Consider the following 16,767-nt stretch of genomic DNA (forward strand, 5'->3'; position numbering starts at 1 on the left):
CTGCCTTACTGTTTCAGGGACAGGAACAGGAACAGGAACAGGAACAGGATGTTTAATGTTGATGTTTCAGGAACAGGAACAGCATGTTTAATGTGTTAATATTTCTCTTAAAGTTAATGTTCCTGCAGGAAAGACATAATACCCTGACGGTGCAAATGTGATTAGGGAAGAAATCCAGGGTCATAAACGAAGGGGAAAGGGGTGTGTGGTCAGCAATAAGGTAAAAAGTATTTGTGTATCTTGATCTTTCGATGGAAAAGAAAGGGAGAAAGGGCTTGGTCCTTCTGTGTATCAATCACTGGGTTGGGCTCACCAAAGCAGATTGCTTGAGATTACCAGGAATTGACTGTTTACCAAAGTGGGCTCTGCCCACAATAACCTCCAGTATAAGTAGAGGCTTCAGGTGGCCGTATCCCCAACCCTTCTTCAGACGGAAAGGGAGACTGAAGCAACACCAAGATGCAAGTCAAAGTGGTGGCTGTTTTCCTGGCCCTCTGCCTGCTCACCTTGGGAGGCACCAGTGCTGCACCTGCGGTAAGGAGGGACTTGGCTGACTGAAGGGCAGAAGGGATCGTATGAACATGATGGAGATTGCAATCTACCATCCACATAAACCTGGGCCTTGGTCCATTGGCTGAACTAGTTGACACTTTGGAGAGATTTGTGAGCAATGTGTTTCACGGCAGAGAGACTAGTGTATGGAACATGGCACAAGAACAGGGGGATATTTGGACACTGCAGGAGCCTTGAAATCACATGCATATCACGTAGAAATAGTACCTCCTGGAAAGGATCACCTGATCTGCTCTTCCTGTAACTGTGGTCTACTGAGTGTTATCGATATTGACACCCATGTTGAAGAAATCAGGTCTTTGGAGCTCGACCTTCATTGATCTGTCATTAAATATTCCAGGACTAACATTCTGACATTTACAACCAACTCTACTGAGCTTCACTGTTTCTAAGAATTTGCGGCATGGAGATAGGCTAGTGGTAATCTGTTCCTTTCCTAGAATTTTGCAGTAATTAATAGATGATCATATTAGGATCACTCATACTTGATGAGACTAAAGCCTACTTTGGGTTTTGAAATGCTCTTATTTATCCTATTAAGGGAAGCCCTGTACTTTTGCCCTGAAGTCCTCTTTGATGGCATGATTGTCTATCACAATGGCCAGAGAAGGTGAGCCACAAGATGGCATCCCCATTAATCCTTCTTGGTTTGTTGACATGCTTGGGAAGGATAGAGGAATTGTCAACTGCTCTAAGAAGAGGGAGAAAGAAGAAGGATGAGAAGGACCAGGGGTCCTGAAGTGATTCAAGTAGCACCTCTGTCATAGCTGATGGTGTTTTTTCTTAAGGTTAATAAAAGAACTTCAAGCAGATAACCATCTTGCAAAGTAGAAGTGTGAACCAAAAGAAAAGTTGCACATTAAGCTTACTTACATTAAGAAATAAATTCAGTCCTCACATAGTAGTTAATAAAATAGAGCAATAAAAATAGAGATAGCTTACTTTTATTCAGTAGATCTGGATACAGGTAGATTCATAGTAGAAAGTATTTAATCATCACTGGTTCTTTGTAGACATTTCTATGGAAATAGACATGGCTGCGTGCAAGTGATATGAAAAAGACGAGAGCTCCATTCTGCAGCACCTCCTGCTTGTCGGGGTGCCAAGAGAGTAATGGAGATCAGGTGACCCATGTGACATCCCAGAAGCACAATAGAGATGTCTTTACTAGAGAAACCCCCTTACTGTGCTTGTGAGACAATGCTGAGTCGACCCCTGATAATTCCAACAATAGCATTGGTTTTTTGGTTTCTTCCTTTCCTTGAGCTGCCCAGACTTCTGGTGTTTATATGGGTGGTCAGATAAGTATTTTAAATAAATAAACAAAAAGTGCTCAGGAAGATGTCTGACAGTGACCGAAGTAATGATCCTTGCTGTGGCTTAGATGTTTGTTCATCTAGCTGTGCAGCAACTTACCTGATTGGATCCTTCTCCTTTCTGGATATTTAAACCCTTTTCATTGGAAATGCCAATAAATAATGGGTTTCTCTCTGTATGGAAATCACACACTTAATCTAGGAGTGCTGACCAAAACTCTCTCACTTTTTGATGAAAATTACCCCAATGCACAATTTCTGAACAGATACCTGGAGTCCATTAACCTTCTATTTTCCTTTTTCTCCACTTTGCCAGTGGAGTTTCCCTTGAAATGTATAAAAATGAGCAACTGGAATGTACACAAACATTTGGGGAATTGATGGGGAAAAAAGTATGTTTATTAGGAGAACTGCATTCATATACAATTAGGAGAAATAGATATTAAAATGTATGTGATATAGAAATGGTTTTTCAGTGCCTACATCTGGGATTTCCCTCCAAAGATTAACCAGGCAGGATCCTGCTCAACCTAGGCTGTCATTTCTCATGCCTTTCAAATTCTCTGATATTGACAAAAGATGAGTATCGTGTTAGTGCTTTTCCCATTCTTCAGGTAAAGAAACTAAAAGCTGTTTATTCTACTTTGCAGAATGGAGGCAGAGAAGCCAGGGATTATGTACATGGAGTAAGTACGCAGACTAATTGTATGCTTGGAACATGTGTGTTTGTGTGTGTGTGTATATATATATATATTTAAACTTTTTAAAAAAAAGAAGTTAAAACTTAATACAAACTAATATACAGAAAAAAAGAGAGAGAAAGAAATCAAAGAGGAAGCAAAAAGTGCAAGAAAAGAAAAAAGTTAGAGAAAAATAGAACAGAAAGAAAAAAGACAGAGAGCAGTGGCTTCCAATATTCTTCACAGCAGTTATAAGTTCAAACATATTTTCATCTCTCTCTCTCAAGTCACATCATAATTTTACTTATTTATTTATTATTTTACTTATTTATTTAATTTTATTTTCTATCCCGCCTTTATTATTTTTATACTCTTCTTTTTATAATCAATCCTATATAATCATCGGAACCATGAATCACAAGTTCATTTTTTCCCCATTTTTACCCAAAAATCCATAAGAGGTTTCCAGTCCCTGAGCCCGGAGCTAATAGGTGTTATTCATTCCTCTGTAGGAGGTAAAAACATTCTCAAAAGGCTGAGTAAAAACCCTTAAGTTTATTTCCTTAGTTTTGATTAATCTAGAAGCTAAACCGGTTCCTTTTTTCTCAAAAAGACCAGGTAAAAATCCATCTATCTTTTACCTTCATTCCTCCTGCTTTTTGTTGTTTTATAATGGTTTTTATGACTTCTATTTGTAATCCTCCCAGAGCTACTTCTGTACTGAGAGGGGCGGGGCATAAACTTCATAAATAAATATATAAATAAATAGGTAGATAAATAGATCTATCAAAGACTGAAGAAACTCATTCGCAGGACATGCTTCCCTGAGTTATGGTGGGGAATGATAGACAGGTAGTCCTCAATATACGACTGTTCGTTTAACAATGGTCTGAAGATATGACGGCCTTGGAATGGGTGCTTTATGGCCTGTAAAGCAGTTCCGAGCATTGCGAAATGTCATACCACCCCGCCCCCCCACGGTCACATGATCGCATTTCAGGCACTTGGCAACCAGCTTGCATTTATCACTGGTTGCAGCATCCTGAGGTCACGTGACTGTGTTTTGTAACTTTGTGTTCTTTCCATTTTTTTGTTTCAGAACGTTAATTCTGGAGCTTTTGGAGGGGTATGTATGTGCAAATGTACAGATGCTCTGACCAGTTTGAGCAGAAGTCAAAATTCAGTGCTAGGATTCCAAAAACATTCAACATTTCAAGAATATGGGAGATGACACGTCTGTTCCTCCTGAGTGAAACTTTCCTTGGACAGGAGGTTGCAAGAGAGGACAACATGGAGTTCAAAGTTGCAAGATGCTCACTCGAGTCTACATGCTAAAATGGCATCTCAACTCCCACTTTTAACTGGGTGGGGAGGGCAGAGTTACCATCTACAGTCGGTTCTGCTGGGTGCCTCTATTTTGGCAGTTCTCCTAGGTACCAAGTGATGGCCCTATTCCTCCTTGCTCCCCTCTGCTGAAATGTGTTTGTAAATGAACTGGATATTCCTCAAAGCCGGTCTACAGTGATTTCTCAAAGACAGCTGACCCCTGGGAACCACAAATCACTAACATGCCTTCTTCTGCTCTATTTTCAGAATAGCGGAGCATTTGGTGGCAACCAATTTGGAGGCAACAGCTTCAATAACAAGGGGGTAAGTGTTGGAGAATGCGTTTGGTCTTCCTAGAAAGAGAGTAGGATCCAACCTGTCAGAGAGTAAAAAGACAGGTTGTGTAATTTTAATAGGAAGAAGGCTTATTGATAGGAAGGGGGAAGAAAAGCCTGGTATCTGTGGCTACCTCAAAGCAAGGAGGTTTGAGAGGAACGTGTGCCTAGGTGTGCCTGTCTAGGAAAGGAAGGAAGTGACTCTCAGATTACTATCACATAAATGGAGACTAGGCAGGGTAAGAAATAGACAGGGAAAAAACTCAGAGGGACCCGAGTCTCTATCTCGATCCTGTTCTTACTTGTGGTCAGTAGAGTGTCAATGGTTAGGAGAGAGTGTTGCAAAGTCCCAGCTTCAACAGTAGGTATCAGAGATCTGCAGAATATGCCCTTTTCTGTAGTCCCAGAACTGATTGTGAGCCCTTTTTTCAACTCTTCGTCTCTCAAAAGCTGAGAATCACTATTCAGAACAACTCCCCAAGCGGTTGCCTTCCACATGCAGCGGACGTCAGCTACTATAATTGCCAGCTAGAATGTCAGTTAACTCTCTGTTTTCAGCCCTGCCTGTTCAGGTGATGTCACTAGGCCACGATCACACCCCAGTGGTCTCTGGATGACCAATGTTTGAAAGAAAAGTGTTCCCCAGTCACAAAATTGTCCCCTTTATATTAACATGTTTGTAATTGTTTGGACATTTCTTTTACTACTTCTAGGACATCTTTTATTCTCCAAATGCACACTAACCACACTTTCCCCTTCTTTCCTACAAGAGACTGAAAACTGTGGCTTGGTTTACAGAGCATGATAAATATGGTTTAAGCAACAGTAATAACTGTGTTTTCAGAAAACACTCCTCCCAAAGAATAAGCCATATTACAGGTAGCCCTTGCTTACTGTCGGTAATTGGGATCAGCAACTCCATTGCTAAGCGACGTGGTCATAAAGTTTGACATCATGTCACCATGCCAAATGACGATCACAGTTACAGCAGTTCCGGTTGCCGTCGTCAAGTGAACCCCTCATGGTTGTTAGGCGTAATGTCTTTTGATTCACATTTGCTGCCTCCTGCTGGCTTGCCCATTAGCTTTGATCGTTGGAATCTGGCTATGAAGGTCAGAAAAGCTGGGATGCTGTGCCATTGTATTTGTAGGCTGGTATGCCAAGCTTCCAAATCATGATCACATGACACCCACTTTGAAGAAAACAGGTCTTTGCAGCCCTAGCTTCCTTGACCTGACATTAGATATTCCAGGACTGCGGTTCCTGCCTTCACAATCAACTCTGCTGAGCTCCACTGTTTCCAAGAGTTTGCAGCATGGAGATAGACTAGTGGTAAACTGTCACTTTCCGAGAAGATGCTGTGAGGGCCCCAACTACGAGGAACGCTCGTACATCCCCCACATTCAGCACTGTTGGAACTCCGAAGGTTTTGTAAGCTTGCATAATTATGAGAGAGTCAGTTTGTTGTAGCGGTTAAGGCAGCCAGTTAAAAACCGGGAGACCGTGAGTTCCAGTCCTGCCTTAGGCACAAAGACAGCTGGGTGACCTTGGGCCAGTTGCTGTCTCTCAGCCTTCGGAAGAAGGGAATGGCAAAGCATTTTCAAAAATCTTGCCAAGTGCAGGGGCTTGTCCAGGCAGTCTCCAAGAATCAGACACAATTGAACAGATGAAAACAAAATTAAACCTCTCTGTTAAGGACTTAATTCTGTTAAGTAGCTTCCTACTGCTGAGATGCCAATGTCCAATTCTGGACAAAGTCCCTTTCTGCTCTGTGATCAGTCATAACTTAGAAAGCCTAAACTTAGATTTTGCCTAAAAGGAAGGAGTTCATTTTGTTATGAAACCCGGGCTGGGGAGCAGGAAGCAGCATAGAGGAATGTGACAACCTCCTTGTTGAAGCAGATCAGGGGTCTACCTGATTTAGAATTCTGCTTCTAATGGGAAGTTCCCAAGCCGATATGGACTCAAGAGCCTTGGTCATCAACAGCTTCACGCCCTTCCACCTGCACAACCACCATATTCTTATTCTTATCAATGAGATACTCCAGATGTTGCCAAGTGCTTCCTTCTCCATGAAGGAGAAATGAATCCAGTAATCCTTCTGCAGAGATCTTCTTCTTGATAGTGATGGTGAGGATTTCTTCTTGAGAGTCTCATGATATTTAAATTGTTAAGGATGTTTATTTTCTTCTTTACAGTAAAAAAAACCCCTACCAACTGAGTTCAAGGATGCCTTCTGCTCAGAGATTTCACCAAGGATACCATTGCTGACCCAAATGATTCTTTTTATTTGGTGTTGAACCTTTCCCTGATACTGACTACATATAAAAGCTTCTTCTTACAAATAATAAACATGACCTTGCAGAACAGTTGTGCCACAAAGTGAACTTTGTTACCTCCTTAATCCATCTACAACCCAGTGGATTAAAAGGGTCCTGTGGATCAGTCTAAAAGCTAAAGGAATACCTTCCCCCCCCCCAACAGAATTGGGCAGAAAACCATCCATCAAAGATTTGGGGAACTAATAGGCTTTAATTGGGTTAGAGCGGGAAGAAAATGGTGTTGTCAGCACCTGATCATTCAATCATTCACACCTGCTCACCAGCACGATTTAGAACAGGTGAAATTCGTTTCCCACCAGCTCCAGTTCCTCCTGCTCGGAGTCTTGGCTGGAGTCCATCAGGGACTTTACTTCTGGATCCTTTCGGGCTAGCGCTGTTGCAGTGGCCGCCTTGAGTCTGGTTGGCGGGGTCTTAGCCGGTTTGGATCCTCCTTTTGCTGCATCAGACTCCCCGTGTGGGCATTCTGCTGCTCTGTGGGTGTCCTTCCCACATTGGAAACAGCTGCCACTTTTCCCTGTGCAGTCTTTCGGGTCCTCCTTGTCAAGGAACAGTTTTCGCTGAGTGAGGGGAAATTGACCTGGGGCTACGGTATTCTTTCCCATCGTTTGCACTCAGAGTTGCTGACGGAATTGGTATTGGGTATTCTCCACCTCCCCTGCTAGGCAGATCCATTCTTCTAAAGTGGGGGGGGGTCTCCGTGGCAGAGCTCCCATCTGAGGATTTCTGGCTGCAAGCCCCCTTTGAAGTAGTCAATCTTAGTGGTTTCTGAGCAGTCCATAACTTTTCCGGCAAGAGCTTTGAACTCCATGGCATACTCTGGCATGGTTCTTCCCCCTTGCCTAAGTTGCTAGATACCCGTCTTCACCCTCATCTTGTCGAGTGGGTCCTTGAACCACTCCCTCAGTGCCCTCACGAAGTCTCGCAGGCTGTTCAGCTCTGGGGCCGTGGCATCGTGCAGTTGCACAAACCATTCCGCCGCAGGTCCCCGAAGCCTGGCGCCTACCTGGCTGCTATATCTCCACCCCGTGTCCTTGATGTCTGCCATAGCCATAATAAACCACTTCACACTCCAACTTCACACACAACCCATCTGGCAGGGCAGAGTCTATTCCTTGCAGAAGAACATGATGGTAGATGCTTCGATAGGGGGTTTGGTAAAACCTTTGATCGGGGGGATCTGACAGGTGTCAATTGACTCACTCAGTTAACCCTGAGAGGATTAGGTTTAATCTGAAATAGACTCTCTTTTGTTTGGGATTAAACTAACTCCTCCCAGTCTATTCTATCATGCCAAGTGCTTCCCTGACATTCTGACATCTGAGAGCAAGTCCAAGTCCTAAAGTGATTCTGTGAAAATGGAGTCTCTGGGGATATTGTGGCTCTCTGGTTGTTTGGGTTCGCACTGCTCCCAGTTACCCTGTGGGTTGGGGTTGAAAAAAAGGCCTGAAATATTAGGGCTACAGGGTGCAAAGACTTTCCACCCCTAATTATGGGTTGTTTGAGAAAAGAGTAGCCAGCAGAGAACCATCAGAGAACATTTAATACAGGTAGTCCTCGCTTAACAACCGTAATTGGGCACGGGACCTCCATTGCTAAGCAGTGTGGTCATAAACCATGACATCACAGGACCATGTCGACTTACAACAGCAGTCCGGGCAGTTGCAGTTGTGCTTATGATGCAAATCCTGCACGGTCGTTAGGAATGACATCCAATGATCGTTATTTGCCACCTCCGGCTGGCATCCCCATTGACTTTGCTTGTCTGAAGCCAGCAGTGAAGGTCACAAAAGACAATCACATGATGGTGGCACACTGCGAGGACGAGCTGTCAGTCTCCTCGTTCAGGGCTGTCATAACTTCGAAGGGTCGCTGGTCGAGGACTACCTGTATAATCCAAACAACAGCCTACATATTTTTTATCCCTCCCTGCACCTAATATGCTTCCAGAGACATGATATCTGGTGGGGCCAGGAAAGGAGTCCAGGGATGCCGAGTCCATTAAATCTCTTGCTAATTTGTTTTGATTACTGTAATGTAGAAACAACTGAAAACACAAATTAAATATAAAATGCAAAATAATATATGCTAAAAAACTGGAAAGAAAAAAAGGATGCAAAGAAAAATCTGTAAAAAACAGCTCCCCTCAACTACACATAATACAATAGATACATAACAGTGGCTTCGTTTTTAAACAACAAATTAAAACTTGCCAATATACTGTAGAATTAGTTTTACAATGCTTAAAAAAAATTCTTCCCACACTGACTGTATTTGCAAGGAAGAGAAACGAAGGTTTATTCCCCTCCCTCCATTTTTTTTAACAAAGACAATCAAGGCATTAATCCAAGCTTTATATGTTCAGTTATCCCTGTGCTAACTTAAAAAAGTTCAAATCTTGGTTCAGAAGAACGATTCCATCACACCTGATCCCTAACCAACCCGACAGTATCAGCATTGAAATATCCCTCCTTGCTAAAATTTTCCCATTGCACGAGAGGATTTGTGCAGGGGCACACATTGAGAGAACAACACTGAAGACCAATGGTTAAGAGAAGGAGAAATCCTGGGCCATGAGAGAACTTAAAGAACCCTTCCTGAAATCTACATTTTTTTATTTTATTTATTTTTTATCCCACCATTATTATTTTTATAAATAACTCATGGCGGCGAACATACCTAATACTGCTTCCCCCTCCTATTTTCCCCACAACAACAACGTCCCTGTGAGGTGGGCTGGGCTGAGAGAGAGGAACTGGCCCAAGGTCACCCAGCCGGCTTTCCTGCCTAAGGTGAGACTAGAACTCCCAGACTCCTGGTTTCTAGCCCAGCTCCTTAACCACTAGACCAAGCTGCCTGTTGCATATTAGGAAGCCAAGATACAGAAAGGGGAAGCTGATGTTTATTTTTATTTTTTAATTTGTTTGATTCATTTATTTACTCGATTTGTATGGCCATCAAATGATTCAAGGCACCGTTGAAAAACTGGTGGCAGACAAATGCTGACAGAGTCACAAGTCGGTTGGTGTTGCATGCTCTCTAATTCAATTAGATTGAATTGAACACTATTTTTTGACCCAAACCTGTCTACTCCTGAAGGAATGCCATTATCTAGAAAACAAAAATTGAAGGTTTAGGGAACTATGGACCTGACCTTGGAGAAGCCATCCAGAAGCCCTGAAGACAACCACAAGTGCCGAGGAAGCGTGTGAGAAGCCAAGGGCGGTGGGAAGTCCTTAGAGAATGACTCAGTCTGGCTCTCCACCCCTCCACCCCCCACATTCTCCCCCACTCCCTGGGGCACAAGAGGGAGGGAAGGGGAAGCCCAGGCAGACCTGCCAGATTGTGTGAAAGTGCGATTCTCGTCTTCGGCTGGAGTCGGTTTCCTGATCTGGTCTGCCTTGTGGGGCTGATAGAAAGGTGTGAAGAAAAGGAGGGGAAATGTAGACAAATGGAGGAAAACTTTCTGGAAAATAGCAAAGACAGTTCCCCCCGCATCCTCTCAATTACAATTAAATTCCTCCCTTCCTTCATCAAGATACAAATTAGAAAAGGCAGGAGACAAGCAAAGCAAAGCAATTCACCTGCACTGTGTAACGTGAACTTGCGCGAATTTCATATAATTTTTAAAATAAATTGTGGTCTCCCAGGGAAGCCCTAGTGACCTTTTGCGGAAACCTAGGGTCCCATGGAACCCAGGTTGGGAGACCCTGCACTGTAGTATCTTTGGAGTATAATTTTTTATGGCCACCCAGTTCAACCATGAGTCAGAGTGGCATACACAGAATTAAAAAACAACCTACAATAAATCAATACTCCATATAACAAAGTACCAGACCCAAGAAAAATGGGATGATTATTCTGGAGGGAATAAAGAGAAAGAATAAATAAATTGTGAAAGTGCTACTTTGTTCTCGCACTCCAGCAAGGTCTTCATCTCCTTCCAGGTTCCCAATTCATTTTGTTGACATTCAGACCAACATTGCCCAAGACATTCTCCTGAAAGGTTATTTCCCTACCTCTCATCGGACTTTATCTCCAAGTGGTTCCCTTGAATCCTTGCTGGGTCCTTGCCAGTGTGTGCTAACCAACTTCCCTCCCACCTTAGGTAAATAAAGGGAACCGCAAGTAAATAAAGAACCATCCTATAGAAGCATATGATAAGCAGACAAGGCAGAAGGATATTTAACCCACAGCAATCCACAAAGTACAGCTCTGTAAAACTCCTGACCTGACGGTGTTACCGAATATATTAATGAAACATCTCCAACTCCAAAACCAAAAGTGGGGAACTCCCACAATGCAACATTCAGATTGGCACCGGAATCTTTGGTAAAGAAGAGGGCCAGTAAATTCTAGAGTTTCAAAGGTCAGGTTATTCCATTTGAAATCCGACCCTGTCTATCTTTCAGTCTTGACCCTTATCTGCTTTCTGGGGTATGGCTTGGCATGTACATAATACAAATATCTACTCACTCAAAAACAACAACAACCCACTACCTCCCCCCACTCCCAACCCACTGCCAATATAGGTAGAAGGAGGATAAAAAACTTAAGATTGGGAAAAGAAGAAACTGAACGAAACTCAAATCAATGGATGCAGCCTTGCTGTTTCAGGTACAGGAACAGGATGTTTAATATTGATATTTCAGGAAGAGGAACGGGATCTTTAATATGTTAATATTTCTTTTAAAATCAATGTTTCTCCAGGAAACACATAATAATCTGAGGGTACAAATATGATTAGAGAAGAAATCCAGGGTGATAAATGAAGGGGAAACGGGTGTGTGGTCAGCAATAATGTAAAAAACATTTGTGGATCTTGGTTGTTGGATGGAAAAGAAAGGAGAAAGGGCTTGGTCCTTTTTTGTATCAATGATTGGGTTCAGCTGACAAAAGCAGATTGCTTGAGATTACCAGGAATTGACTGTTTACCAAAGTGGGCTCTGCCCACAATAGCTTCCAGTACAAGTAGAGGCTTCAGGTGGCCGTATCCCCAACCCTTCTTCAGACGGAAAGGGAGACTGAAGCAACACCAAGATGCAAGTCAAGGTGGTGGCTATTTTCCTGGCCCTCTGCCTGCTCAGCTTGGGAGGCACCAGAGCTGCACCTGAGGTAAGGAGGGACTTGGCTGACTGAAGGGCAGAAGGCATTGTATGAACGTGATGGGGATGGTGATCTACCATCCACATAAACATGGCCCTTGATCAATAGGCTGAACTAGTTGACACTTTTGGAGAGATTTGTGAGCAATGTGTTTCACAGCAGAGATATTAGTGTATGGAACGTGGCACAAGAACGTTGGATATTTGGACACATTGGAAGCCTTGAAATCACATGCGTATCACATAGAAATAGTACAGACTAGAAAGGATCACCTGATCTGCTCTTTCTGTAACTGTGGTCTACTGAGTGTTATCGATATTGACACCCTTGTTGAAGAAATCAGGTCTTTGGAGCTCTACCTTCACTGATCTATCATTAAATATTCCAGGACTAACATTCTGACATTTACAACCAACTCTACTGAGCTCCGAGGGACGCGGTGGCGCTGCGGGTTAAACCGCTGAGCTGCCGATCGGAAGGTCGGCAGTTCAAAACCGCGCGGCGTGGTGAGCTCCCATTGCTCGTCCCAGCTCCTGCTCACCTAGCAGTTCGAAAACATGCAAATGTGAGTAGATCAATAGGTACCGCTTCGGCGGGAAGGTAACAGCGTTCCGAGTCGTCATGCTTGCCACATGACCCGGAAGTGTCTATGACAACGCCAGCTCTAAGGCTTAGAAACGGAGATGAGCACCGCCCCCTAGGGTCGGACACGACTGGACTTTACGTCAAGGGAAACCTTTACCTTTACCTTACTACTGAGCTCCACTGTTTCTAAGAGTTTGCAGCATGGCAATAGACTGGTGGTAATCTGTTCCTTTCCTAGAAGTTTGAAGTAACTAATAGATGATCATATTAGGTTCACTCATACTTTGTGGGACTAAAGCCTAGTTCAGGTTTTGAAGTGCTCTTATTTATCCTACTAAACTAGGCCCAAGATAATTGCCCTGATGTCCCCTATGATGGCATGACTGTCTACCTCAATGGCCAGAGAAAATGAGCCACAAGATGCCATCCCCCTTAATCCTTCTCGGAGTGTTGACGTGCTTGGGATGGAGAGAGGAATTGTCAACTGCTCTAAGAAGAGGGAGGAAGAAGAAGGATGAGAAGGACCAGGGGTGCTGGAGTGATTTGAGTAGCACATCTGTCATAGCATTGGTTATTCTGCTTCTGTTTTCATCGTTCTTTTGCTTTTCTCTCCTTTTTTTTTTTTTGATATGATATTGTTTTTATATTATGAGTGTCAGCTGCCCAGAGTTCTGGTTTTCATATGGGTGGTCAGATAAATATTGTAAATAAATAAATAAAACGTGCTCAGGAAGATGTCTGACAGTGACCCAAGTAATGATCCTTGCTCTGGCTTAGGTGTTTGTTCATCTAGCTGTGCAGCACCTTTCCTGATTGGCTTTCTTCTTTCTTGATATGTAAACCCTTTTTATTGGAAATGCCAAAAAATAATGATGAAAATTAACCCAATGCACAATTTCTGAACAGATACCTGGAGTCCATTTACCTTCTATGATTCTCTTTCTCCACTTTGCCAGTGGACTTTCCCCTGAAATATATAAAAATGAGCAACTGAAATGTACACAAACATTTGGGGAATTGATGGGGAAAAAAGTATGTTTATTAGGAGAACTGCATTCATATACAATTAGGAGAAATAGATATTAAAATGTATGTGATATAGAAATGGTTTATCAGTGCCTACATCTGGGATTTCCCTCCAAAGATTAACCAGGCAGGATCCTGCTCAACCTAGGCTGTCATTTCTCATGCCTTTCAAATTCTCTGATATTCACAAAAGATGAGTATCGTGTTAGTGCTTTTTCCCATTCTTCAGGTAAAGAAACTAAAAGCTGTTTATTCTACTTTGCAGAATGGAGGCAGAGAAGCCAGGGTTATGTACATGGAGTAAGTACGCAGACTAATTGTATGCTTTGTTTATTCGTTTATTTATTTAAACTTCTTTAAAAATAAAAGAGTTAAAGAAAAATAGAAAAGAAAGAAAAAAGACAGAGAGCAGTGGCTTCCAATATTCTTTACAGCAGTTATAAGTACAAACATATTTTCATCTCTCTCTCTCAAGTTACTTCATAATTTTACTTATTTATTTATTATTTTACTTATTTATTTAATTTTATTTTCTATCCCGCCTTTATTATTTTTATACTCTTCTTTTTATAATCAATCCTATATAATAATCGGAACCATGAATCACAAGTTCATTTTTTCCCCATTTTTACCCAAAAATCCTTAAGAGGTTTCCAGTCCCTGAGCCCAGAGCTAATTTGTGTTATTCATTCCTCTGTAGGAGGTAAAAACATTTTCAAAAGGCTGGGTAAAAACCCTTAAGTTTATTTCCTTAGTTTTGATTAATCCAGAAGCTAAACCAGTTCCTTTTTTCTCAAAAAGACCAGGTAAAAATCCATCTATCTTTTACCGTCATTTTCTCCTGCTTTTTGTTGTTTTATAATGGTTTTTATGACTTTTATTTGTAATCCTCCCAGAGCTACTTCAGTACTGAGAGGGGCGGGGCATAAACTTCATAAATAAATATATAAATCAATAGGTAGATAAATAGATCTATCATAGACTGAAGAAACTCATTCACAGGACATGCTTCCCTGAGTTATGGCGGGGAATGATAGACAGGTAGTCCTCAATATACGACTGTTTGTTTAACAATGGTCTGAAGATATGACGGCCTTGGAATGGGTGCTTTATGGCCTGTAAATCGGTTCCGAGCATTGCAAAATGTCATACCCCCCCCCCCCACGGTCACATGATTGCATTTCAGGCACTTGGCAACCAGCTTGCATTTATCACTGGTTGCAGCATCCTGAGGTCACGTGACCATGTTTTGTAAGGGTTTTTGCTGTTTTCCAGCAAAAATGCCCACTCGGGAAGCTGAATTCACAACATCCCAGTTGTAGTTAAAGTCCAGCACTACCTGTATGTCTCATGTGAACAATAAAACTGGGTTAATCAACTCAGTCAATTAACCACAAAAGGTTTAGATTTACTCCCAAGTAAACAATCTCTCTTGTTATTATAGTTCAGGTTTTATTTTAAAAATTCCAAATTGCATTTTCCCCTCCTGTTGTGTTCCCCAACTTTATTCAAGGAATTAAGCCATTGTAGCTTTGAAAGATTCGACAGACATTGGGACCACTTTTTGCCCACATAAGATTGAACCTCTAGGTGGCTCTGATTTCACTTTGTGTTCTTTCCATTTTTTGTTTCAGAACATTAATTCTGGAGCTTTTGGAGGGGTATGTATGTGCAAATGTACAGATGCTCTGACCAGTTTTGAGAAGAACTCAAATTTCATTGCTAGGATTCAAAAAATGTTCAACGTTTCGAGAATATGGGAGATGACATGTCTGTTCCTCCTGAGTGAAACTTTCCTTGGAGAGAAAGTAGCAAGAGGGGACAACATGGAGTTCAAAGTTGCAAGATGCTCACTTTAGTGGATCCGAATAAATGGCATCTTCACTGCCCCCTCTTAATTGGGCTGGGAGGGCAGAATCAGCATGTACAATGCGTTCTTCTGTGTGCCTATGTTTTGGCAGTTCAGAAAGGTACCAAGGGATGGCCCTATTCCTCTGTGATCCTCTCTCCCGAAATGCATGTGTAAATGAAGTGGGTATTCCTCTAAGCCGGTCCAGAGTGGTTTCTCAAAGACAACTGACCCCTGGGAACCACAAATCACTAACACGTCCTCTTCTGCTCTATTTTCAGAATAGCGGAGGATTCGATAACAACCAGTTTGGAGGCAACAGCTTCAATAACTATAACGTAAGTGTTGGAGAATGCGTTTGGTCTTCCTAGAGAGAAAGTAGGATCTAACCTGTCAGAGTAAAAAGACAGGTTGTGTAATTTTAATAGAAGGAAGGCTTATTGATAGGAAGGGGGAAGAAAGCCTGGTATCTGTGGCTGCATCCGAGCAAGGAGATTCAAGAGGAAGGTGTGCCAAGGTGTGCTTGCCTAGGGGACAAAGGCAGGAAGGAACAGAGTCTCAGCATACCTGTCATGTAATTGGAGACTAGATAGGGGAATAAGAGAAACAGGGCACACTGAGGGACCCGAGTCTCTATCTAAATCCTGTTCCTCCTAGTGATCAATAGAGTGTGGATGGTTAATAGACAGTGCTTTGTTTTAAAGAGAAGTGTGCCCCAGTGATAAAGTGTGACATCATACCACCATGCCACATTACAGTTGCAGCAATTCTGGTTGCCATCATCAAGCAAACTCTGCATGGCCGTTTGGCACAAGGTCATGTGATCACCATTTCCTGCCTCCTGCTGGCTTCCCCATTGTCTTTGCTTGTTGGAATCTGGCTATGAAGGTTGGAAAAAGTGATCACATGACCCTGGGATGCTGTGACATCATAATTGTGAGCTGGTTGCCAAGCACCCAAGTCGTGATTACATGACCACAGAGATGGGACAGCAGCAACTATGAGGAACACCTGTAAGTCCCCCACTTCTGCATTGTTTTATCTTTGAAGGTTTTGTAAGCTTGTATAATTCTGAGGGAGCCAGTTTGGTGAAGTGGTTAAGGCACTGGGCTAGAAACCGGGAGACCGTGAGTTCTAGTCCTGCGTTAGGCAGAAAGACAACTGGGTGACCTTGGGCCAGTCACATTCTCTCAGTCCTAGGAAGAAAGCAATGGCAAACCACTTCCAAAAATCTTTCCAAGAAAAGTGCAGGGAGTTGTCCAGGCAGTCTCCAAGAATGAGACATGATTGAAGATATTAAAAAAAATATTCTGAACCTCTCTCTTAAGGACTTAATTCTGCTTTCTACTGCTGAGATCCCTTATAGGGAGCAGGAAACAACATCAAAGAATATAACAACTTCCATGTTGAAACAGGTCAGGAGTCTCCCTGATTAAGATTCTAAATTCTATTTATATGTCTTTAGATAGATAGATAGATTCTTATTCTAGATGTGGAGTCAAGAGCCTTGGTCATCTGTCCCCAGCATCAACAGCTTCAAACTGTTGCAATGAGAAATGAATCCAGTAACCCTTGTGTATAGATATTCTTCTTGAGAGTGATGGTGATGATTGCTTATTAATAGACGATATT

The 16,767-nt window shown here is 42.4% G+C and overlaps 1 protein-coding gene across 2 annotated transcripts; it reads left to right on the forward strand.

Annotated features, from left to right (window-relative positions):
• Window positions 1-402: 402 nt before the first annotated feature.
• LOC134503254 (uncharacterized) lies at window positions 403-15,521 on the forward strand. Of its 2 annotated transcripts, none has more exons than XM_063312007.1 (4): window positions 403-534; window positions 2,540-2,575; window positions 3,669-3,695; window positions 15,417-15,521. In XM_063312007.1, exons 1-4 carry the CDS (start codon window positions 460-462, stop codon window positions 15,504-15,506), a joined length of 228 nt encoding a protein of 75 aa, XP_063168077.1. In that variant the 5' UTR covers window positions 403-459; the 3' UTR covers window positions 15,507-15,521. The 2 variants fall into 2 exon arrangements, with proteins under 2 accessions (XP_063168077.1, XP_063168076.1); XM_063312006.1 differs by lacking the exon at window positions 15,417-15,521 and adding an exon at window positions 4,163-4,267.
• Window positions 15,522-16,767: the final 1,246 nt, after the last annotated feature.

The sequence above is a fragment of the Candoia aspera genome, chromosome 10, assembly GCF_035149785.1.
Source record: "Candoia aspera isolate rCanAsp1 chromosome 10, rCanAsp1.hap2, whole genome shotgun sequence".
Classification (NCBI taxonomy): domain Eukaryota; kingdom Metazoa; phylum Chordata; class Lepidosauria; order Squamata; family Boidae; genus Candoia; species Candoia aspera.